General features: G+C 39.7%; 1 protein-coding gene across 1 annotated transcript in view; it reads left to right on the top strand.

Annotated features, from left to right (window-relative positions):
• LOC146314999 (spectrin beta chain, non-erythrocytic 1) overlaps window positions 1-25890 on the top strand; it is a 136812-nt gene that overhangs the window by 21057 nt on the left and 89865 nt on the right. Inside the window, exon 2 of the mRNA XM_084736645.1 lies at window positions 25515-25822. Within this exon, the coding sequence (XP_084592771.1) occupies window positions 25675-25822 (148 nt within the window). The 5' untranslated portion in view covers window positions 25515-25674. The remainder of the gene's footprint in view (window positions 1-25514; window positions 25823-25890) is intronic.

Below are 25890 nucleotides of genomic sequence, written 5' to 3'. Positions count from 1 at the left end.
GAATCAGGTTTGATGTTCCACTCTGCAGATAGAGTTTGTAATTTTCTGTTGCAGGGTTGCATGGGTGACAGAAATTCTTGAAAACTCTTCATTTTTAATGTTTAATGTGTTTTCAAGGTTTAAATAAGGCTTGGATTTTGGATTAAATATTTGAAATTGTTCCTGCATTGCTTTCATAATAAATTGCTCCCTGGTTGAAAAGTTCACTTTTAAAGTAAAGAAATAAAATAAGTCAGAGTTGCAATCTACATGCTGAAAACGGCAAATTAGTGCCTGGGATGCTAATGGTATGAACGTAAGCAAGCTAACAGCTCTTAGCTGTTCAGTTGCAGTGAGCTCGCCTCCTCATATGCATTTTGCAACAGCACTGTCGCTGCATCCTGGGCTTAGCTCTGTCTGAGACATTTGTGATTGGTTAAAAGAAATGCAAGCAAGACTTTGGACAGACGTCTGGTTATGTGAGACTAGGTCATGAGTAAAATGAGGCATTTGACGGCGTCCTCTTTGGCTTTGGGAAACACTGATCAACATTTTTCACCATTTTCTAACATTTTAAAACAAACAACTACCTAACTATCAACCGAATAATTGACTATGAAAATAACTGTTAGTTGCAGCCCGACTGATAACCTACATGCACCTCATGTATTTCGTACAATATAAAAGTCTTTTTGACCTAATGTACATCTGACAGTTCAGCTGTTCGTCTTCATCACATCCTCACAGACTCTTCGAGCTGCTGCGACCTGTATCATCCTGCTCCGTCTGGTTCAGTTAAAGTTCAGGTTTTGTTCGTCTCTGTTCTGTGTGAAGGTCACAGATCCACTCTGGAGAACAGACAGTAATGAGAGGAGAGAAAAGGCTTCTTTCTTCCTCCTCCTGCTCCATCCATCTCTCTGCCTGACAAATTAGAGCTTAACTTCATTAAAATGACTCAGTCTGATTGCATGAGAGCTCAGCTTCGCTCCCTCAATGTGTTGTTGTGAGTGTCGAACGTTCCCAGGCGTCTGGAGCGACAATCGGCCCATCTGTCTGCCCGCACAGACACAGTGGCCATTCACAAATGGATATGAGGGAATAATTGTGCTGTTTATCTGAGAATATCACATTTATCCTGGAGCCATTTGGCTGCTGCCTTCGGCTTGTGTGTGTTGGCATTTACGGGAAGCGGAGAAGGTTTGACGCACCGGGAAAACTGGGACCTGTTCTCCACAGAACTGAGAGGTGGTTCTTAACTTTTATCCACTACAGGCACATCAGTCATCAAGATACAACATAGCTGCTCTTCAGTTGTTCCTCCTCCTCCAACTTTTCAGAGACTTTGGAGTGTTTTCTCTAAAATAAAGAAGAAAAGTTGGATGCTTCACAAAATGAAAATACTTAAAGTAGTAGAACCTCAAACTTGTACTGATTCTGACATCAGTACATACTTGTTCTGAATTTCTGTCCAAGAAAGCAGAAAAAAAAATCCTGCCTTCATAACAAAATTATAAAAACTGTCTAATGCTGTTAGACAATCTGATTAGCACTTTGTTTGAAGCTTGCTGAGATGGAGCTGGAACTAAAAATTATTTTCTTTATCAATTAATGTAGGAAATTCTGTACACTCTGTACCAAACTATTTCCTCCTATTTTTATTCCACTGAAGTGCAGAACACAACCAGCAGTTCAGCTCTCTGATCTTAATGGAGATCAGTATCTGACCGAGCAGAGAAATGGATGAGATTATGCAGCTTTTTAGAAAGTTTTGATTGAAAAAAAGTTAGCTGCAATAATTTGCACATGTTTCAGCCTCCTGAGAATAATTGAATGTCTTTATACTGTGGTCTGGGTGAATACTCTTCTCTGATTGGCTGGCAGGTATGTGTTAAAACCATTTAATTCACTTGTAGTTTGGCTCAAATTTAGTCACTGTTCAAAATTCATCTCCTAACAACTTGTAACCATAGCAACATTAAAGAGCCCAGCTGTCAGAGCTCCCACCACTTCTTAAGTGGAGGCGATGTGAAGGAGCGAGCGAGCAGCTGATTGGTTCAGTTTTCCGAAATGTTCAGTTTTGAAAAGTCTCTCGCCCCGCCTCTCAAGTTTCATGCTCCTCCAGCCTGTTTTATCTGGTTAGAATCGAAGAAGCAGCACCTTTTATATTCTCCACGGCAACCTTTATACAGGAATATCTTCAAAAGGACGGCGCTTGGAAGGAAAAAAGGAACTTTTGGCAAGCCGGCTGAGTTTGGTTGTAAAAGGACTAGAATTATTCGTTGTCATGACAACAGTAAGCTCTTCCTTCATAACTTTTGATTTTGAGCGCAAAACTTTCACCAGAAAATCTGCAAATGCTTTTACTTCATATTGTTGGCCAGTGACCAGAGTATGAGAGGGAGAATCAACGAGGACATGATGACAGGTGGTTCTTCGTCTCCATGTTGGACCTCCAAATCATTCAGCGCACACCTACTTGCTGATCATCCCTTAGTTAGTAAAGCAGCAGTTGTTCTCCATATTGTGGAGTTCTCAGCTCTGTTCTGCTGTTCCTGTCTCCAGCAGTGAAGAACACACTCTGTACTGCAACACTTATATTAAGAAATGATCTCTACCACAGTGCTGTGCAGGTGCAGCTCATGTGGATCAAGTTGTTTTCTTCTTGATTCAACCCTTTCAGGAGATCTGTGGGGTTGATTGGACTTTTTGAGAAGTGAGAAAACAAGTAATCATGAATAAGAATTCAAATCTGTTTGGCTGCAACTAATGATTGTTTTAATTATCAGTTAATCTGTAGATTGTTTGGTCCATAAAATGTAGAAAATGGTGAAAAACGTCCAAGATGACGTCCTCAAATGTCTTGTTTTGTCCACAACTCAAAGATATAGTGAAGACATATTTAAGAAGCTGAAATCAGAGAATTTGGTCATTTTTAACGAAAAAAATGACTTAATTTAATAATCGATGATTTGATTAAACATTGCTGCACTTAATTTAACAATAGTTCAAACAGGAAGATGAAACCAGAAATGAGAGATTTCACGTCTCTGCTTAGCAAACATGCATTTTTATTTTGCATTGTGTACTGAAGTGTGAGTCGACAATAGAAATCATAATAGTAATAAACATTTGGACAGAAGCACATCATGAACAGAGTGTGTGGGAGTTTCCAGCTGACGGCTGAAGAGCTTAAAGGTTTCTATATAAACATCAGTCACTAATGAGACTTTACATGTTTATACAGAGAGAAGAAGAGGACGACATTATGACTCTGTGTGTGTGTGTGTGTGTGTGTGTGTGTGTGTGTGTGTGTGTGTGTTACAGTGGATGGATGGAGTGATGAGGTGAAACAGTGGGAGGACGTAGGCGAGATGCAGAGAGCGTCTCTCCGAATGTGAAAACACACACATCCATTTGGATTCATTCACTGCACACTCATATTGTTTATTTGACCCCAGAGGTCAAATATACAACACTGTTGCTAGGCAACCAACAACAAAAAAAAAAAAGTGTGGACAATAGAGAATAATTTTCTGTTGTTTGGTTGTCAAAATATTTATTGAACTGATCTCCTTTAAGTGAACACATGCTGAATAAAATGTCAGCTTGTGAACTCTCTGTAAATAAGTTCAACATCTGGACTTTTCTCAAGATCTCTGTCAGATTTCTCTTAACTTGGTAAACATGAGCACTCTTAGTGGACTCTGCTTATCTCCCATCATGCACTGTGCATCACCTGAACTGTGTCCAGTTTAGTTTTTGGCCGTGCTAACATGCTCCAGTGAGACTTTAACATTAATATTAGTGTGAAACTGTGCCATCCAACAGTTGAGTTTCCTGGTGTGTAAAGAACATGACGGCCTCACAGGGGCGTCGATGTGTCTGCAGACTGCACACACTGAGATATACGCTTCATTTCCTCTGCCTGCTACGGTTCGACTCGAGCTCGCTTGGTACCATTTTGGCGTCACCTCAGTTGAGGTTTGTAGTGACCTGAGCAGATACAAAAAGGTGAAGTGAAAACACTGCAGACCACTGATTGGTCAGAGAGAAATGGCACCACAAGGATTCAAGTCATTTTTCTGGTGATGATAATCTGGTCGACATCTTCACATTAAAAGTTTAACATCTGGGGAACATCGTCCATCAACTGAGACTGAGTTTGAGGACGAAGCTTCATCCATGTCAAAACAGAGTCGTCCTCCCCTCGTCCTGCTGTGAGTTGGATGGAGGCAACAAGCAGCCTACTGACCAATCAGATCAATGATAAAAACTGTGACAAAGTTTTTAACCAGGGTTTCTGCAGGTCATTTAAAAGTCTAAACTCCAATAATCTCCATTTTAGGCCTTTAAATGTCTTTATTACTATTTTGACAGGTTTTAAAAATTGATTTATCTTATTGTTACCCTTATGAAGTTTGTTTTATCTTCACTATAATTTATATGTACTTTAAGCCAGTATAGATATGAAGCATGAAGTCTTAAGTTGCATTCATAATGGTCTTAAATTGAACTTGTTAAAACCTGCAGAAACTGGTTAAAGGAACAGTTTTAGGGTGTAGAATTTGCCTGTATTCAGAAATGGGTGCTTGAAAAGCATTTAGTAAATTAAAAGTGATTAATAACTTTTGGATAGTTGCACATTGCAAAAAATAATGTTATTAATGTTAATGTTAGTTGCAAAATCCCCAGGCAAACCTGGACTTTCCTCAAAACAAACTAAAAAATGATGCAACAGAATGAAAAGATGCTGACAAATAAAAATAACACTCAGAAATCTGACTGAGATTCTGATGTGCGTTTATGCTTCATTTGTTTTTTTGACTGTAGCTGCTGATAAAATCTGAACATTTGTTATTCTGACTAGAGTTGACCAATCATTGCTGCATTTCCCATGAGCCCATGCAGCTTCAGTTGGTCAGGAGTCTGTGTTTTACTGAGAATCTGAGGAATCCTCAAACATTTACTCTTATATGTACAAACCTGTCATTTCACTTAAATACAGTCGACTGCAGAACGTAAGAAAGAATCCAGAGTATTCAGTTTCCACCCAAATACTCTGATAACACGATTACAGGCTGATTACTGATTAAAGCGGTGAACTGAGACGGACTCTGAGACAGAAACCAGCAGCTCAGTGTTCGTCCCTTCAGCAGACTGAATCCTCCAGGATTTATTCTCCCAAATCCTGCAGCATTTAGAGACACGTCGAGGAACAAATCACAGGTTTCACTCCAGAGTTTAAACTTGAAACTGACCGCCGCCTCCTCCTCTTCCTCCTCCTCCTCCTCCTCCTCCTCCTCCTCCTCCTCCTCTCCCCCCTCCTTCTCCCCTCATTCCCAGTCCAATCTCTCCCACTGCTTTCCTGCCATTATGCAACTGAGTCCTGCAGCCAAAAACAGCCTCCCTGGCTGGCTGCTCTCCTCCTGTTCAAACAAACAGTCTCTCCTCCCTCTGCTCCGAGACACACAGACGGGTGGAGGACACAGAATGAATGAGACGCAGGCTCTGGTCCCTGTTAGCGGCCCACTGGGTTTTTATCTCGCAGAACGTGCAGATGAACAAACTCTGAAGATCTTAAGTGGAAATCCCCAAGATCTTTTTTGGGAAGAGTTTATGTATTTTGACAAAGTCTCAGTGAGCATCAGATTCTTAGGAGCTTTCTCTATTTTTACATGAAATCGAGGGTCAGGCAGAGGTCAACATATGTGGGCTGTAAAGAATGACTGTGACGTGGTTGGGTGGTGCATCTGAGGTGATCTGCAGCCACAGCGAACAAAAATCAACCTGCTGCTTTAAGCATCAGTGACTGGATTTTACCCTGATCCATGAGGACCTGATCCCCGACTTAAGCCTGGGGCTCGACTGCGAATCAGGGTTAAATCGAGTGGGAGAAAAAGTTTTTTACTCTCGACAGTTTGAAACAGTTCACAGATTTGGTGCACACATGAGAGCTCATCTTTAAAGAGCATTCAGGTGCATTTTATATTTAATGACTTGATAATGGAGTCGTACCGAATAGTTTGCCGCTTCATTTACAATGTTAACGTTCAAATTCTAACTCAACATTCAAATGATGCAAATCTTTTTCTGGTTTGTTTTTTGCACAGCTTCTCATTTGCAGATAAAAATGAGGCTACATTTATTAGTATTAAACTATTTGTAGAATTAAATTCTGGTGGCAGCCGCATAGGATTGTTTCCGACTCCAGAGAGTTGTAAAGTCCAAAAGTCCAAAATTATTGAAAAGATTTAAGTTTTTATCTTAAAAAAATATTCATGTGTTCTCTGCAGGAACACACCTGTATTAACGAGACGGTCTAATAGCAACATAATTACATTTATGTTGACTAAACTGAAATAGTGAAAAATGTCCATCCCAGTCCAAGGCGATGTCTTTAAATGTCTTGTTTTGTCAGCCTGAAACCCAAAGATCTTCACTTTAATATGATAATAAATAAAGAAAAGCAGGAGTCCTCCATATTTGAGAGGCTGAAAATGGCATTTTTTTGGCATTTTGCATGAAAACTTACTTTTGATGAATTAATTGTCAAAATATGTTAATAGTTTAATTGTTTTTTTAGGTTTACTTGTTCAACATGGCGTTTTACTGCCCCGGGCAGGCAGGCAGTTCTTATCGTTGCGCCCTACATACCAATGATTTGTCTCCTCCCCTCAGTGTCTCTGATGCATGAGGTTCCCTTCAGTGTCTGTATGAGACGCTGCCTGAAAGTCTTTTTAACACATGGTTAACGTTGTGAAACTGTTGAACTTTGGTTAGGTTTAGGATGAGACCATGTTTGGAGTTACAATAACTATGTTACATATGACGTACGTCATGTGATCTGCATCCTGTATTGTCATAAATGTAATTTTATACTCACTTCTAGACCCCTGCACTGTGTTTCATAAGGTCTGGCTTTTGTCTCATTGTGAGAATCTTTGAGGGAGTTCAGTATAAACTGAGCACAAGTTGTAAATCAGTGACTGTGTTGCAGCAGGTATGAGAGAGTGTGAGAGCTGTCAGATGAAACTGTGACACAACATTTACTGCTCTCTGTCGTCCTCTGATCCTTTCTGTCCTCAATCCCTCCTCTGTCCCTCTGGTGTTACTACACACCCCTCTGTCAGTGTGAGACACGGCCCTCGTCTGTCTCTGTGTGTGTGTGTGTGTCTTCAGCTACATCAAACACGCTGCGATGTTATGAGACGGGAGAGGAAGTCATCACTGCATTTTATGGGCGGCAATAAGCTAACAGTGTGTGTGTGTGTGTGTGTGTGTGTGTGTGTGTGTGTGTGCGTGTGTGTGTGTGTGTGTGTGGCTGACGCAACACTATGACATCTTCATTTCCTGGTTGAACAAAGGGTGGCATGTGTCCTCGACTGTTACTGATGGAGGACACACACACACACACACACACACACACACACACACACACACACACACACACACACACACACACACAGAGAGCACTCAGGACCTTCATTGATAATTGATGGCAGCTGCATGCTAACAGTACATGGTGTGTGTGTGTGTGTGTGTGTGTGTGTGTGTGTGTGTGTGTGTTAAGTGCCTCTGAGCTGTTTCTACTTAATGGCTGTATGTATGTTGGTTGGTTGTGTTTAACAGTTAAAGCCTCAACAGTAACAGTATAGTAGCTTTAAGTAAAGTGTGCAGTGTGTGTGTGTGTGTGTGTGTGTGTGTGTGTGTGTGTGTGAACATACAGCACACGCCTGCCTGCACACACGCATGAACACACTAACATGAAGAGATGACTAATTCATGGTGAAGTTATCAAATATAGATCCACAAAAATACTGCACACACTGAAGGCAACACGACACAGTTCTCCTCATCATGACGTCTGCTGCAGCCTCAAACGTGTCAATAAAGTTTTTTACATTTTATTGAAGCATCAAAATACCTGTCCATAAACATAGTCCAGATTATTTTTACTATCTATTAATCTGCAAATGAATGATTTTGTCCAACCAACAGTCCAACGAGGACTGCAGCTTGAGATTATTTTCATAGTTGATTCATTTGTCAGTTATTTTTTTGATTAATCACTTAATTGTTTGACGTTAGAAAATGGTGAAAAATGTTTCCCAAAGTCCAAGATGACGTCCTCAAATGTCTTGTTTTGTCCACAACTCAAAGATATTCAGTTTACTGTCAGAGAGGAGTAAAGAAACTAGAAAATATTCACATTTAAGAAGCTGAAATCAGAGACTTTTGACTTTTTCTTCTTCAAAAAATAATAAAATAATCAATTCATTATTGATAATTTGAATAATTGTGGCAGCCCAACAGCAAAATCTCTTCAGTTTACAGTTAACAGTACAACAGGAAAAACAGTACAACAGGAAAAACATTACAACAGGAAAAACATTACAACAGGAAAAAGCAGAAAGTTTTTGCATGAAAGCTGGAAGCAGAGAATGATTAGTTAGGGTTTTTTTTATAATGACCTCAAGAATTAATTGATTAGTGTTCTACACATTGACTAATCAATTTTCTGATCATGTTGGCAGCAGAGCAAGTCAGTTAGTTTGTGTTATTGTGTGACTTTGGTGAATCTGAATTAACCCTTTAAATCACCAAAGTCACACAACAACGCAAACAAACTAACAGATGGAGGCAGCAGTCGACCAACAACTCCTGTGTTCTGTGAAGTAAAACTACTGGTTTTGTCAGTGGAGTTTGGTTGGTTTGCAGAGAGAGATATTTGGTTTATATAACAGTGGTTTCCTGTCAGAAAAGGTTGTTTGACAGCGAAGTAAACAGGTGAAAATATTCTAATATGAGGTTATAATGGAATGCAAATATGTGCATCTCTCCAGTCAGCTGAAGGTTCATTGTTTTGTCTGTATTTTGTCAACAGGAAGTTCTTTGTTTGTTCTCAATTATCAGTAAAAACGTGTCATGTTACACTGATGTTGATGTATATAAGTGAGTTTGTCGGTGTGATCGTCGTCGGTCTGTTCAGGATTTGTTTGTATTTGGCTCAGCAGTGTGTTCAGAGTGAGTACTTCAGGTTCTGTGTGGTTTCTTTGTCTCAGCTGAATCTCGGCTCTGAAGGAGAAAACAACTCGCTTGAGTGAGCAAATGGGACCACATGACTTATTGATGGCGAGCGAGCAGCCGCTCTGCTGGGAGGAGCTGCTTTTTGTTTTGTTTTTTTAACAATCTGGTTTGTCTTGGTTTGGTTCGTCTCGGTTCGGTTCAGGTCAGGTCAGTTTGAAGGGAATAAACAAAGTGTTCAAGAAGAAGAAGAGGAGGAGGAGGAAGAAGAAGAAGCACGCTGCAGCGTCTGAAAGGGTTCCAGAGAAAATCAAAGTGACAGAAAAACAAAAGAGCAACAGAGTAACTCAAACAATCAAACAATCACTGCAGGAACAACGTCCCCGTGTGTGTTTGTGTGTTTAAACCGTGGCTGATCCAGGATTTCTGTTGCTGAAAAAATTTAAGTATCAGCAAATATTTGATTATTTCTTGAAAAGTGTTGAGTGCTGAAAATAATTCTAGATGGAAATGGCACAGAAAAGTGGAAAAATATGTCTGTATTTTTGATTTTGGAATGAACTGTCCCTTTAAACAGAGCACAGTGTCCCCACGAGAGGGTCAACAGTAAACTAATGTATCCCAGAATGCCCATGTTAGTGTGAGACTTCCCAGACTGCACTGGGAGGTGAGAGGAGCGTAGGGTCAGAGGTCAACGAGCTGCTGAGGGACGGATAAATCTGTCCACACACACACACATTACACACATTACACATGAAAAAACACAACTCATTACACAATAGTAATTAATCCCGTACAGTTGTGAGGACTGATTACAGTTATAAAACGGTTTTCGGATGATTACTGTCCTGCTCCAGCGGCCATGTTGGAGGTCCACTGATTGGGAGCAGCTGATTGGATGCTGACTGAGCAGGAAGAGATTAAGAGCAGCAGAAGTCAGGGAGTACAGGTTACAGTGTGTACTACAAACTGCTACAAGGAGTTTTTAACTGGTTATGAAACAGTCTCACTTTATTTTTGATGTCTCTATATGACCTACATAATTTAACGAGACCATCGGAGAGAAGATTGGCTCCTGAAGCAGGAGGATGAGATAATGTTTAATAGTTTATTTCGTGGGTATTATTGCTGGAATGACTGCTGCTTTTGTCCACAGGGGGCTCCAAAATCAACAAAATAAGAAAGTTCCTTGCAGTAACTTTAAATACTTTAAGGATACCTCATGAATAAAGTAAATCAATATCTGTTAATCATAGTATAAAAAGTCCCAAAGCCACTCTAGTTACTTTCATCACTTTACCTTTCTGTCAGACAGTTTTTTCCAACAGGAAGCTGCCATTATATGACAGTAAACTGAGTATCTTTATGTTTTGGACAAACGAGACATTTGAGGACTTCTTTGCTTTGATCAACATTTTTGACCATTTTCTGACGTTCTGAGGACCAAACCAGTAATCGACTGAACTGATATTGACTTTTTTTTTACGTGTTTGAAACTGTTGACCCTGAACCTATCCCTTTATTAGTAGTATTGTATTAAAGTTTATTAGGTCTGTTATTTCTGTATATCAGACTGTTGTTATTGTTATGGACGCAGTTCTGATCAGAGACTCTGGAGGAGCAAGAAAATCATTGTTCAGTAATTTCAAAATAATATTTTGGTAAATAACCATGCTATAAGTGGGATAATGTCTTGCATCACCTTGTTGTGGTTTATTTAACAATAATGACCCGCTCACCGTACGTTATCGCTCACTTAGAATTTTGGTATCGTGACAAAACTGGTCCAAACAGCACAGATGAGAGTTTCACCTGATTTTTAACAGATCTCCAGGCACTGATCATATGATCATACCAGATGGAAACTGGGTCTCACTTTTTCCTCTTGCAGTTTTTTTTTAAATCTCTCCCTCTCTCTCTCTGTCTCTGTTCCATTCACTCGAATGCTCGTTCACCCTCTCTCCTCCTCTCAGCAGCAGTGTGATCTCATCCCCTCCGACTGCTGACACATTCCTCCGCTTTCAGCCTTTTATTCCCTCACTCTTTTGTCATCCGAGTGTGTGTGTGTGTGTGTGTGTGTGTGTGTGTGTGTGTGTGTGTGTGTGTGTGTGTGTGTTGGATACTCTCACACATGACGGAGCAGAGAGGCCCCGGAAACTGACTGAATGGTTTTATCTCATCCAGCTTAAGACCTGGATAGAGTCTGTGGTGTCTGTCTGTTGAGAGTAACCTGCTGATCGAGTCCATACTGACTCCTGATCAGACATCAGCTTCAATCTATAATCTGTTGAAGGGATTTAACTCTTTTAATCTTAACTATTTTTAATTTTGGTCATATTTATTGTTACAGCTTCTCTGTTTCTCCACTAAATAAAGTTTTATTTCATTCAGTGAAAGTCAGACTTTGTGTTTGACTTTGTCTCAGTCCCACCAGGTCCCAAAGTTTGGTGGCCAAATGACATTTTTTGTGGTCCAAATTTAAAAACAATGTAAAAACAACACAGAAAAGTCAATTTAACACAACTTAAGACGGCCTTCTTAAACTGTGACACATGTGCTGTCCACTCCTACACACTTAAGCTCCTGCAGACATTGAATCATACATAATAAATTATGGCAGTATTTGTGTAAAACTTGTGTACTATGGTACAGTTGAGTTGAGCCATACCCTGGTATACAATAATACCTTTATACCACCCAAACTTAACTTTAAAGTAATATTTGGTGGCCAGAGAGTCTCATTTTGTGGCCATGGTAACCATGGATCATGGTTAATGTTGAACCCTGACACCTTTTGACCAAAACACTGAGGTCAGACAGTTTTATCGTATCCAAATCCCTTCACATCCCTTATTGAATCAAATTATGTTTGCCTCTAACATTTCTGAGTAACTAAAACCTAAAATATTTACAAGTCAAGTGAAAGTTGTAAATAAAGTCAAAGATTCGTTGGAGATGAATGAATCTGTATTTTTTGCTGAATGGAAACTGGATCCAATAAGGATCCCAACCCTGTCTGAGCATCTTGTTCAAGTTTTTTCTTTCATTTTGTCTTTTCAGTTTCTTTCTGTCAATAGTCTCTGTGGAAACTGTCAGTATGATGCATTCATGTGTTGATGTACAGGTTGGAAGAATGACTTTCCTCATCGTTGCACTGCTGAGGTGCAGTTCTGAGTTGCAGATTTATTTTTACTTGATTACTTGTGACTTTTAAGTTTATAACAACCAAAAATCAGGCAAGTCCAGGTCAGTAACTGAAGAACTGAAGCTCATTAACAAAATTCACAAACACAAGATCAGCAGCTTTAAGGGTTTCAGTTTGTGCAGCTTTAAATCACAGGAAATATCTATCTTCTTCAAGTCACTTAAAACAGATTTAAGGTCTTGACATTTGAGTCTGTAAAACTGCTTCATCACTTTATAAGACAAGCTTTTATTTTGTAAGTTAAAATCCCAGATTCTGGCGCAGACTTTTATTTTTGTGTCATCATTATCGACTCTCCTGATTGATCCGTGCTGTGGGCGTGTTCAGTCCATCTTGGGTTTTATGTGTTTGGTTGTGATGATGCAGCTGCAGGTCGTGTTTCCAGCCTCTGCATCATGTTTGTCCTCTGATGGGAGACAGAGGACAGAGACGGCTGCCGGAGGTTAGTCACAGAGCTGCTGCTGCTGCTGCTGCACGCTGGCTTACAGCACCGTGTCACCTACACAGAGGAGAGGTTATCTGATTTAAAACATCTGCTGCTGCAGAAATCAGTCTGAATGTTTAGTTCTGCAGCACAAAGTAACTGCAGAGATTCATAATAATAAAGAAATCGAACTGTCATGGCTGCAGTAAACAGGAGAGAAGTTTTCTAAACTGGAGTGAAAATCTGCAGCTCTCTGTGAAACATAAACATCATAAACCTTTCAGAGTCGCTTTTCTGTCGTGTTTCTTATTCGTCTTAAATCTGAGGCTGGTTTATCTTCATATCATTCACTAATAATAATATTATACTCAGCTGTAAACACTGGAAACAAACCAAATGGTTAAAAAAAACTTGTTCAGAGGAGAAAATGAACCGTTTTCTTCAGTGAAGGATTATTAACAATATTTTAGGTGTGATCACTTTCAGTTTGAGCTTCAGATAAAGTGCTTTAGATCATCTGGTTTGTTTCCAACTTGTGTGAATACTCGTGAACATTTTTCCTTTTTCAAAATAATGTGATTTAGTTCTGGTTCTGCGATTTGGATATTACATTTGGCCATAATGCAGTTTCATTACAATTGGAATTAATTATGCAGCCCTGACGTGAACATTTTCAAAAGTGTTTTATGCATCTGCCAGTCGGACATCAAGATTAGATTTGGCATATAACATTAATTCACTACAGGACTGACTGGGAAAAGTGTGTATCAGTTTTGGTAATCGGCCAAAATGAGCTGGAAAACAGCAGCGTACTGAATATCTGCAAAAATCCAATATTGTGCATCACTATCAGTCAATAATCTGTATTTCCGTCACACAGAAAGCAGTGTGCCGTCGAAACCTGAACATTATCTCTTGTTTTCTGAGATCTCTGTCAGAATAATCTGCTGGTAGAGTGAGCAGCGTACTTTAACTGTAACAGATATTCAGTACTCTTTGTACCACTGAGTGTTAATATTTTGGTGTATTGGTAGTTACAGATGTGGACGTCCTCCGTTTAGAGACTGACGCTGAGTTAAAGTCCCTGCAGGATCACAGCAGCCTGTTGGCAGCGTGACGCCTGGATCAGATAATTATCACTGATGTGACCACAACTGAGTCCTGTTTATTTACAGAGAGGATGTCAGTGAAAACTGTTACAAAGAGCTTCACGCAGAAAATCTCTGTGCGTTTTTTCAGCGTGTCAGAGAGGCTGACGCCCCGAGGAGACGAGTGTGAAAACAATTAAATCTGCTCTTTTATTTTATGAGATTTAAAACAATTAACAACATCAGTGGAAACGTGTTAAAGGAAGAAGTCACAGAGCGACGGTTTTCTTTTTTTTTTCTTCTGTTCAAAGACGAGCAAACAACGAGCAGGGCTTTGTGTGTGTGTTTGTGTTTTTCGCTCCATTGGTCCATTGATTTATCAGTGTAACCATGGCAACCACTAAACACATTAGCAGTTAACCTTCTCAGATAACCTAATTAAAGGGAGCAGAGACGCTGACTGTCCTGCAGACCTTATAACACTTTTGCTCATATATTTACAGTGTTCAGCACTTTTCTGATGATCTGAACCTAAAGAGACAGACAGGACTTACATTTGTGTTTTTCCCGCTCCTCTGTCTGTACTTGCAGAGCTCGGTGTGTTTGTGTTGCGACAGTCGTCAGATGAAGTGTGTTAAAATCTAAATTCTGCCTGCTGAAGCTTCGTCTCACGCCATAATTACACAGGAAGAGCCTGAACTCAGCGGGCTCTTTTGTCTCTTTGTGATTGGCTCGCGGATGCTTTTCATGTGTCACTTTGTCTTTCTCATAACAAAGCTGACGCAGGAAGAAGATAATAACACAGTCTGTCTGTCTTTCTAACAATCGCTGTCAGAACACAGAGGACTCAACAGGAAGGAAAAACTCTCCGGCTGAAGGCTGGAAATAGTTTAATCTGAGGGTCACAGTGTCAGAAGGTCCTGGATTATAACCTGGATCTGAGACTAAAGGTGTCTCTGTTCTGCTGAGGTGTCTCTGAGCCCGTCTTTGAGACCACTGTGGTTTCAAACTCAATGACACAATATAGTGGAGTCAGAACAGGTCACATGAAAACTTTTTTGATAATTTGTTTCTTTTCGTGTAAAAACCATTTCATGGTTCCAGCTTCACAAGTGTAAAGATTTTATGCTTTTTGTTTTACTTAAATCATTTCAGTTTACATCTGAATCTTGATATCTGCTGATATGATACAGTGGATTTAATCTTGGTATTATATGTAAGGTTGCATGAGCCTGAAACTGAAGTGGAGAAAAGTTTTGTGTCAGTTGATGTAGAGATCATGTTAAAAACAGTCATGGATTATTCTTTCCTCCAAGGTTTTTTTTTCCATTGTTGTCTGACTGTACAAATATAAAGTTAAAGTAAGTATATCCGTGCTGTGAGACTGTTAGAAGAAGGTTCATATTTTCAGTTTCTGTATTTTCTTCTGAATCATGAAACTCTGCAGAGCTGAGCTGAACAGCCCAGAACGCGCTGTAGATTGCTGCAGCCTGTTCTGTTGCAGATTAACTCAGGAGAAAATGTTTTTTATGATGAAAACGTGTTGATGTGCAGCCTCTGCACTGCGACAGAACCAGCATCTGCTCTGTCTCCCGTCCCTACTCATTGTCTCCCTCCGGCTGGTTGCGGGGACGGTGGCGTTTTCGAAAGCGTTTGGCCGCGCTGCGTTTGATGCTGCTGGAGTTTGATGGTGTCAGGTCAGATAACTGCTGCTGCCCTACATGGCTCTGTGTGGCCTACATAACACTGCAGAGAGGAGAGTGTGATGGATGACTTCCTCAGCCAACACACACCCACATGTCCTAAATATACATATACACCTGTGTGTGTGTGTGTGTGTGTGTGTGTGTGTGTGTTTCCAGTCCAGAGAAGGTTGGATTCACCTTGGACAGAAGTTTGTAATATATCAGGACTTTGATATGTCAACATCTGATGTCATTGTAACAGATGAGTACGGTCGGTTACTGAACTCTACTTCTAAAGGTACTGACTTAAGTATGTCTGAAATATTCACGTTCAGTCAGTCAGAGCAAAAGTCGAGTACCTGAGGGAGCAGCTGAACTTAAGAGTATAGAGAGAAAGTAAAATGCAAAAAGATGTGAAATGTAAAGTTGGTGAAGGCCACACATGGAACCAAACATTAAATATATCTGAAAACTGAAGAGTGAGCCGTGTTTGATGGTCTGAAAGCCAAATCCTCCCGCAGCAGCCAAAGCTAATGTTAGCATTCCTGCAGCCAGGACTGAAAAAGTAGAACCCTTCATCGATGATGAAAATTTGAATGAAGCATCAGCAACTTCCTGTATACCTTTACGCGTTAATTAGCTCATTGAATGAGCTGCTATTGGAAATAACTGGGCTTTTCCACTGTTTGGTTGATGTTAGCTTAGCATTTTGTACTTGAGTTAGCCACCACTGAGTCACTGGCTGCTTCTGAAACAAGTCTCCAGGAAAAACACCAGGCTTTGAAACCAATTTGACATGGAGTGACACTGAAAGAACCATCCCTAACTCTGCAGATGAACCTGTCGGTGACCCTGATGGACCCCAGAAGACTTTATTGTAGGGTTGATGTCAGATGCATCATGACTCAAGTCACAGTAAACCTGGAGTTCATTCATGCAGCTCTTGACCATTGTTACTGTCAGTTTTACACCACGCCTTATTGAAAATATACACATTTATATTTCCTCTCATCAAGAAACCATGCAGGACATTTTAGTCTACTTCATAATGAGACAGAATTAACAGCCTCTCATCAGTAAAACAATATACAGATTTTAAAGGCTTTATTAAAACTCTACTGCAGATATAAATCTTAAACTTGCAGAATTTTCTCTGTAGTGTTTTGGAATGACTGGTTTAGATACTTTGCTTTCCAAAATATAGTGACACACAAAGGATCCCTGAAACCTCAGTTTGCCAGACTTGTTCTCTCTGTTATTTCATTTTATTTTGTATTTTTTGACAGTTCACTATGTTTGATATGGAGGATGGCGATGACGGGCGCATTATGCAACAAAGAAAGAATCTGTTTCAGTTGGTATTTGCTTTGTGAAGTCAGTGAGCAGCCTCATCATTCAGGGAAAGAAGTCGAGGCCACGCATTGAAGAAAAAGACGCGAAACACAAGTATTTGGAACACCTGTGAGCAGATACTGATAATGTTTTCCCACCTGCACACACAGATCCTGATGAAGTACGAACGTCGGCTCACACACTGATGAAGCTTTTCTGTTAAACGATCCGTATCTTTAGACGATAAAAGGCATCAATCAGAGAGTTTGTTCATTTCTGCTGCTAATTCGACAGCTTTATTTCACTAAAATGTTCTGCAGGAGACGGATGAAGACCGTAACAGCTGCCTTCATCTGCGACTTCATGACAGAGTTTTTGTTTTGAAAAATGTCTGTGAGGCTTCATGTATATCAAACCTTTTTAAAAATCCACACGAAGCACCTGAGTCTGTTTTCTTTGAATATAACTACTGCAAGGTTACATGTGAACACCACAGTGTCTGGAGTGTGTGTGTGTGTGTGTGTGTGTGTGTGTGTGTGTGTGTGTGTGTGTTGTACAGTTAATGGAGGTGAGGGTGAAAAAAAAAAGAAAGAATTAAGTTTGAGATCCATGTTTTCTCAGCTGCACAGTTTCTTCTAGAGCCGTAAAGTGTGAACTGACCAGAAACATGTTTTCTGTTCTAAAGAAAAACTCGAGTTGTGTGCATCAGCGTCGTCTCTTGTGTGTAACCCATCTCTGTAATTTGGCTTCGCTGTCAGTAAAGTTTTTCTGCCTCCTGAAGCTCCAGCCGAGAGTCTTTGTGCGGCTGTCGGCAGCCTGACGAGTGGGCTCCCACACAATGCATGCTGGGACAGCGGTAACCATGGAGATCTGTGGTTTTGACTTGATAATGTCCGTCTTTCACTGAGGGCTCACAGAGAGAGAGAGAAAAAAGAAAGATGCAACATAATTCATAGTAGATGATAAAGAAATGTCTGTGAGAGGGTTTACAGTAGATAGTGTTACAGTTGTGTTACAGTGTGGTGACTGTACTATAATACTACTGTACATAAAAATACTGATACATTTTTTATTTCCATGTTTTCTACATGGATTATTAACACTAACCAAGGACCTGTTAGCCGTAGCTTCAGTCTGTTAGCATGATATGTAGCCATCAAGTGACTTTTAGCAGCAGCTTTATGAGAGTTTTGACTGTCGACACTGTGCATCGCTGAAGACTGATCCTTCATATGTGGTTTGTATGTACCACCTCTGTGTGATCTCAGGAATCCAGCTGCTCCACAACCGAAGCTGGATTCCTGCAGGATGGGAGTCAGTTTCACTCTTCTTAACAGGACTGAGACAAGTTCATTTATTGGTTGCATTTGAGACATTTTGATGATTATTATTGGAGGAAAAAAACACATCTTCTGCAACTACTTGACTACTTTGGTAGAAATCGACTATTACGATGACGTTTGTGAATGCTGTAGCTCGTAGATTCTCAAATGGTAATACATGTACCACTGATGGCGCGTGAGCTCCCTCTAGTGGTACATGGAGTTATGCAAGACTTTTTTTAATGAAATAAATTAATTTAAAAACATAATACTACCAAAATGCCAAAGTAAAATACTGAAGCACTGATGCCAAGAAAGCAAGCGGAGGTAAAATGAAGAGCCTGATAATGTGAATGGTTCAAAAACACAGCTGCTGTGGCTCTGAACAGGAAGTACTTTGAAGAGACGTGCAGATCAGGAGGGGAGGAAGTTATTGAGACATTTGATTGATAAACTAAGAAATGCCATATGTTTATAATGAAGCATGTTTGATAAGAGCTGACAGAAGGCTGGAAACAGGCCGATGAAGAGATGCTGCACTTGACGGCATTCGTCAGAGAGAGCGAGTGAGAGGGTGGAGAGAGCTTTAATAAGAGTTGATTGTAGTGAAGGATGCTGGGAGGTGAGAGAGGTGGGAGGAGGACGTGGGCGACAGACAGAGAGGAGAGAAAGAAAAGACGCTCAGAGAGAAAAGAAATGAAGCAGATTGAGCTGAGAGGCTGAAACATGAACTGTCCTCTGAGTCCAAAAATCAGAAAATACTACAGAGCTGCAGCTAACTGTTGTTTTCATCATCAGTTAATCTCACAATAAAATTATTGATTAATTGTTCCATCAATAAAATGTCAGAAAATAGTTTCAAATTAATGATTTAGTTGCAGATTAATTTTTGACAGATTAATTCATGTTTTCAGCGCTGATGTTTTATATTTATCATATTATCATTTTAACAGTCTGGGGTGTCTCTGTCCTCTCAGATTCCTCTCCTCTTTTCTGTCTCCATCCATCATCCTGTCGTCTCTCTGTCTCTATTTCCGTCCTTCCTGTTTTTGACCACCATCATTACGTCTCTCTTCTCCTCTTCTTCTCTTATCTGTCCATCCTCTCTCTCTGTTCTGCTATAAATATCTTTCCTGAGGACTCACAGTTCTACCACACACAGACTCTGGAACCAGTCATTTCTCTCTCTCTCTCCTCCTGTCCCTGGTCTCTGCATGCTCTCTCACCCCTTCATGCATGATGACATCAGACTTCCATGTTGAGTGTCTCTTCAGTCTGTCTGTGGACGTCTGCAGACTTAAACTCTGCCGCTGTAGTCGACCATCAGAAAAGGTCAATCAATATTAAATACCGGAGGATTTTACTGAGACGTCTCCAACCAAATCGAGAAAATGACGCGTCCTCGTCATCACAGACTGAATCACCTGAACATCTGAATGGACGAAGGAGAGCATCAGTGTGTTCAGTGGAATATAAGAACCATGTTGATGAGTCTTGGTAAAATCAAAAAATATTGATATTGCAACAATAAGAAAGTTCACCAGCTTACTTAGCTGTGAGCTACATCACTTAAGCTCTTGTTTTTTTTGTTTTTAGCATATATAACTTTGCATTTTGGCAAATAATCTGCAGAATAAGCTGTTGGCAGCTTCTGTTAGCATCGCCTTCATGCATATGCAGACAACTATCAGTCATACTAGTCTGAATCACCAGATGCACACTGCAGGCTTGCTTCAAGCAGCATTGCAGCATCCACTTCCTGTTTTCAAAGTCCCTGGGAAACAAGGACAACCTCCGAGCTGCAACCTGCCCGCTGAAAACAGCAAATTAGCAACGGGGATGCTAATGGTACGAACGTGATATAGTCGACTCAAGTCAACTCCAATGTGCAAATGTTCCACCAAAACATGTTCCACCAAAACATGTTCCACCAAAACATGCTCCCCTTGACACTGTTTTGCAGCAGCACCGTCCTGGGCTTAGCTCCACCCAAGGTGACTGTGATTGATTTAAAGAAATGCAAACAGTTTTTCGTATAGCAGAGTGTGTATGTGTGAAGCCAGACCTAGTGTTACTCTGATACTGAAGAAAACTTCAAAACCTCATGATTCTCAGGCAGATATGATGGCTTATCAGGGCCATTATGGTAGAGCTGTAAGGATTAATTGAGTAATAATCAATTAATAATCTATTTTTAAATCAACTTACTCCTCTCTGACAGTAAACTGAATATCTTTGAGTTGTGGTCAGTGTATTTGAGGATATCGTCTTGGGCTTTGGGAAAAACTGATTCTGTTCTCCATTTTCTGACATTTTATGGACCAAACAGCCGAGTGACTGATTGAAAAAATAATCAGCAATGAAAATAATTAATTGCAGCCCGACACTTGAACATTCTCTGAGGTCAAAGTCACAAATTAAAGCCAAAAAAATTGGAAAAAATCATCTTTTGTCTTCCAGAGCAGCGACACCACGACAGACGGCAAACATGACGACTAACAAGCTGTTTGTCAACACAACTAAAGCAACTAGCATCAATCAAACAGAGCTGATGGCTGAGGGTTTTTTTTCTTGTACATTTGTTTGTGTTTTCTCAAATTTACTACTTTAGTCTCAGAAATTATAAGTTTTTTCTCAGCTCCCTTCTTCATCTCATTTTTAACCTACAGACACATCCAGAGACGAGCTGGTGGACATGAAGGAGCATTTAGCAGCTAAAGAGACAGATTAGAAAAAGGAGCTAAAAGTGAGAGAATATTGGACCGACTCTTCCAGACGATCTTCATCTGCAGCTTTAAAACATTTATGAAGCAAAAACATCAAATATTTTCTCTAGTTTTTCTCTGATTGGTATTTGAATATGTGTGAAAAATCTATTTGAAGACGTCACATTTTGTTCTGGGAAACTGAAGATTTCTCACTGATTTCTGACTAAATGATTAATTGATTCTTTGTGAAAAATTGATGATAAATTAGCCAATAATGAGAATAATTGATCAGTCAGTGTGTGAGTTTCTGTATCATGAAACAGTTGAAGTGTCACAGAGTCGCTCGTCTCGCCGTCCTGCTGTGACACACTTTCCAAAAACTCTGTGTGTGTGTTGTCATGACTCCATGGCTGGTGTGTGTGTGTGTGTGTGTGTGCTTTATTGCTTCTGAATGAGTGCACATTGTGTTAGCTTCACTCTGGAAACACACACACACACACACACACACACACTCTGTCAGGGTCCCAGTGGCGGCGTATTTTTAGCGTAGCAACACAAGCAGCTCCAGTCTGACTGGTTGTTGAGCTGCAAGTGGGTGGCAGCAGCCTCACACACACACACACACACACACACACACACACACACACACACACACACTCAGAATATCTGTGTGTGTGTGTGTTTGCATCTTTTAGAGGAACAGCGTTGGGGCTCTGCAGAAACAGAAATAATCTCATTGGTCGAGTTAAACGTCAGTGGGCGGGGCCAGATGATGCAGAAGAGTGCTGAAACGCAGTGCCGTGGGAAGGACAGCAGCAGCCAATCAGTGGATAGATCTGATACATCAGCAGCCAATCAACTGACAGAAATTTCATTGATTTCTCCTTTTCACATAAACTAATCAATAACTTCTGTTATTTTTCAAGATTTCATAGTTGGTTAGTCTGCTGATTATTTTCATCTTTTCTTTTTATTGATTGATTAATTTAAAACCTCGAGTCAAACCTGAAGTCTTCAGATGTCTCCTGTTGTCCAAAACACAAAGAGACTCATTTTCTCAGAAAAGAAAACAGATAAACAATAAATCTGCACGTCAGAGAAACTGGAAACATCAAATATCTGTCAGAAAAAAAGCTTAAACTGTCAGTTTACTGATTGTTGCAGCACTAATTTTCATTATTAATTGATTATTTTTAATATTTTTTTCTGATCAATGAGTCACATTGATTGTTTAGTCTCAGGCTCTGTGATATGACCAAAGTTTCACATCCAGATACACATCTGAACACATTTTTCATTATATAATAGAAAAATCAAAGGTAATTATTCATATTTGTTTCTTTTTTCTGCTTCTGTTTAGAGGCTTCATGCAAATTTTCTGTTAACAAAATATATGAATGTACAAAATATAAAAAGGTCAATAGAAAACATTTTACTCCAAGTTCAGTTTTCTGGTCTGTGTCAGACTTTTCATACCCAAACATGTTATTTTGTCCCCATCACTTCTTAAAAGCATATTTTTAAAAAATATTGTGAAAAATAACCTGCACCAAAAAACAAAACTAAAGAAATGACAACGATTAATCGATTGACTATTAATTGCCAACTATTTTGATAATAGATTTATCGGTTTGAGTAATTTTTTTCAAAGCAAAAAACACCAAATTCTCTGATTTCAGTTTCTTAAATGTGAATATTTCCTTGTTTCTTTCCTCGTCTCTGACAGTAAACTGAATATCTTTGAGTTGTGGACAAAACGAGACACTTGAGGACGTCATCTTGGACTTTTGGAAACACCGAACAACATCTTAACAATTTTCTAACATTTTATGGACCAAAAACTAACAAATTAATCAATTAAATAAACAAATCCATAGATTAATCGAGAATGAAAATAGTTGCAGCCCTAAACTTAACATGTAACGGTTGATTTATTATCTTTAGCAAACGTTGTTAATATTATTTCTTAAGTGGTTTTCGTCATATTTTATTGCAGTGATATTGGATATTGTTATTGATGGTTTCTACAGTAGATGTGATATTGGCATCGATCGATCGATCAGTCCATTGATTGACATGGTGTTACAGTTGTCTCTCCTCTGTCTTCACACTGATCTCTCTTTTACATTAAAACTGCAGAAGTTGAAAAACTTTTAGCTTCATATTCTGTCGTTTTTTTTCCAGACAACTTAAAATTTCTTGAAACCAAAGTATTATGTTGTTAAGGAGCAGTATTTTACTTTGGATCAAAGCAAAAAATTGAGTTTTAAAACTAGACATTTTTAAGTTGACTTGCCTTCAAATTAAGTTTCACTAATGCAAACTGAGCTCAGATTATTAACTTTATCTGACTTAAACTGATAAAGTTCATCTTGTTCACTTAACTCTATTGTGTTACAGCTTAAATAAAAAATATTAATATTAATTTAAACAAAAGATATATCATCATATCGCACAGTGCAAGTTTCGTCTGTGACTAAAAGTGACCAGTCGTGTTTTTTACCTTCATCACACTCTGTACTTTCGTCCATCTTCAGAGTGACGTGAGCTTTTTAAAGACTCTGTGTGCTTCAGGATCTGAGATGTGACCTGAGCGTTGCAGTCATCTCTCTGTCTGCTGTTTTGTGTCGAGTCACGGTGTCGTTTGCTGACTGCGGGATCCAAACAGGCCGGTCGTGCTGAGTCGTGCTGCTGACTCGCCGCTCTGTGTTTACCTGCTGTTTGTTCAGACTCCTGCAGGGACAGTGAACACACCGGCTGCAGTTAAAGAAACAGTCGATAAAGACAGAAAGTGCGTCACACTGTTCAGGAGCAGCAGCAGCTCTGAAACTGCTGCAGGAAAACAGAACTACTTCTCACTGCTGATAAAACTGCTCAAATCGATCTGTGATTTGTTTATCAAAGGACAATTATTGATCATTTAGGTGTCAGTTCATTAATTGATGTTATTGTTTATTAAAGCTGTTAGTCCAAGAGAGGCCGTGGATCACAGTGATGGTGGCATCTTGTTCAGTTCTTCTGACTGTTTTCTTCCTGATAAATGACCACAGTTTTTGCTTTTTTGACTTTTCCAACTCATCAGTTTCTCTGTCTTTACTTTCAGCGTCTCTGACATTTTAAAACAACTTGTTTTATGCAGTAATCTTGATGTAATGTAGTTTCAGGTGTGTGTTCATTCTACAATAACTGTGTTTTAGAACAGCTTTGAACGCAGCTCAGCCAAACTGGAACTATCTGTTTATAATGTTGAATTAATGATGAATAATTGATGTTATATGATAGTTTTGTAGTTTTAGAAGACTGAAGAATTAAAGCTTGTTTATATTTCTAACAGGAAAGCAGTCGCCTCACCTGAAGCATAAAGCAGATGTTAGAAATAAAAAGGATGAAGGAACATTTCCTTTCTGTCCTCTTGCAGCTCTTGAAGCTGTTTGCGTCCAGACGAAGCAGCAGGCGCGTCGAGCGTCTGATGTCATCTCTGTATCAGAAAACCCTTTTAACTGAGCAGCCGAGGCTTTTTCATGTTTTCATGTTGAACTGAAGGTTTCCACCTGCTGGAGGTTTAACCACAGCAGAGAACTCAAACACAGCTCATCTTTCACCTGCTGGCACCTTTTTATGACTGTGTCAGTAATAATACATCAGATTTACATTTAATAAGCATTAAATATGAATTAATTTATAATTTAATATATTATGACCATAGTGAATAATTCAAGGAATGTCAGTCTACTTAACCCTGGACATAAACATGATAAATAATATAATATAATAATAAAATAAACTACGAGTATATTTACTGCTCACTGTGATATTTCTAAGAGATTGAACTGAATGTGTCTTTTTGGTCCCTGAACACCTCACAGCTCTGAGGTGTGTGTGTGTGTGTGTGTGTGTGTGTGTGTGTGTGTGTGTGTGTGTGTGTGTGTGTGTGTGTCTGTGTGTGATCTTGTAGTAACATGTTGTGACCAGAGGGAGGCAGCGTTCTCTCAGTTTACAGTTAACCTCAGTGCAGATCAGGAAGAGACTGTACCAACCTGCAGCCAATCAGAGATCAGAGTACTGCTCACATGACTTTAACGACAGTGCAGTGCAGACCGCTGATGTTCTCTGACACTTAAACACATCATTTCAGTTCAGTTTGACCTTTTGAACAGAGTGATGGTCACTGTCTCTGAATCTGTTTCTCTCAGTGACTCAATGCTGCTGTTTGACTCTTAATATACAATCAATGAAAAACTTTAACACAAAAACACAGCTGGAGATCATTCTAACATTATATTACACATTTATTTTGCACATTTCAATATTTTTTAAGATGCTTCATGTTAAAAAAACAAACAATAACTAAAATCATCTGTCACTGGCGTTATGGAGAGACTAACTTTAGTTCATTTTGATGCCACAGGCTCTTGAAATCTGCTGTTACATAGATCTGTAATCACATAATCACATTTTAATTGTAGTTTGTATAAGTGTGAAAAGAGATGTTAGCTGGTGTAGAGCTGCAAAAACTGGTCGATCAATCTGTTAGTCGATTGAAAGTACATTCATTGGCAAATTATTTTAATAATGATAACTTTTAAAGCACCGATATTTCAAAAAGAAAAATGAAAGAATGGAAAAAAAAAAAATATATATATGTATGATTGTTTACAGTGTTTGTAAACAATCATCATTACGTTGTACCTTCTGTCTTCCACTAACTCCGCCCCCTTGCTCTGTGTCCCTATTTTCGTCTCTGCAGGTTGTGGACGATCTTCTCGGCCTGCCAGTCAGAGCCGGTCTGAGAGCGTGTGAGGGCGTGAGTGTGTCCAAGGGTCCCGTCGCTAACAGCAGCAGGTGGAAGGACTCGGAGGCATCAGCAGAGGCGGCGGCGGTGGCGGCGGAGTCGCAGCGAGGTCAAGATGACGTCGGTAGCGGCAGAGTTCGAACACATGGAGATCCAGCAGCAGTACAATGATGGCGTCAACAACCGCTGGGACGCCGACGACTGGGACAACGAGAACAGCTCGGCCCGACTGTTCGAGCGCTCACGCATCAAAGCCCTCGCAGGTAGGAGGACGCACGCGTGAATGAATGGATGGATGGATGGATGGATGTATGGATGGATGGATGATGTC

Source organism: Lutjanus erythropterus, chromosome 14 (genome assembly GCF_056507025.1).
Source record: "Lutjanus erythropterus isolate fLutEry1 chromosome 14, fLutEry1.hap2, whole genome shotgun sequence".
Classification (NCBI taxonomy): domain Eukaryota; kingdom Metazoa; phylum Chordata; class Actinopteri; order Lutjaniformes; family Lutjanidae; genus Lutjanus; species Lutjanus erythropterus.
The sequence above is the reverse complement of the archived record's forward strand: the minus strand, read 5'-3'. Positions and strand labels throughout refer to the sequence as shown.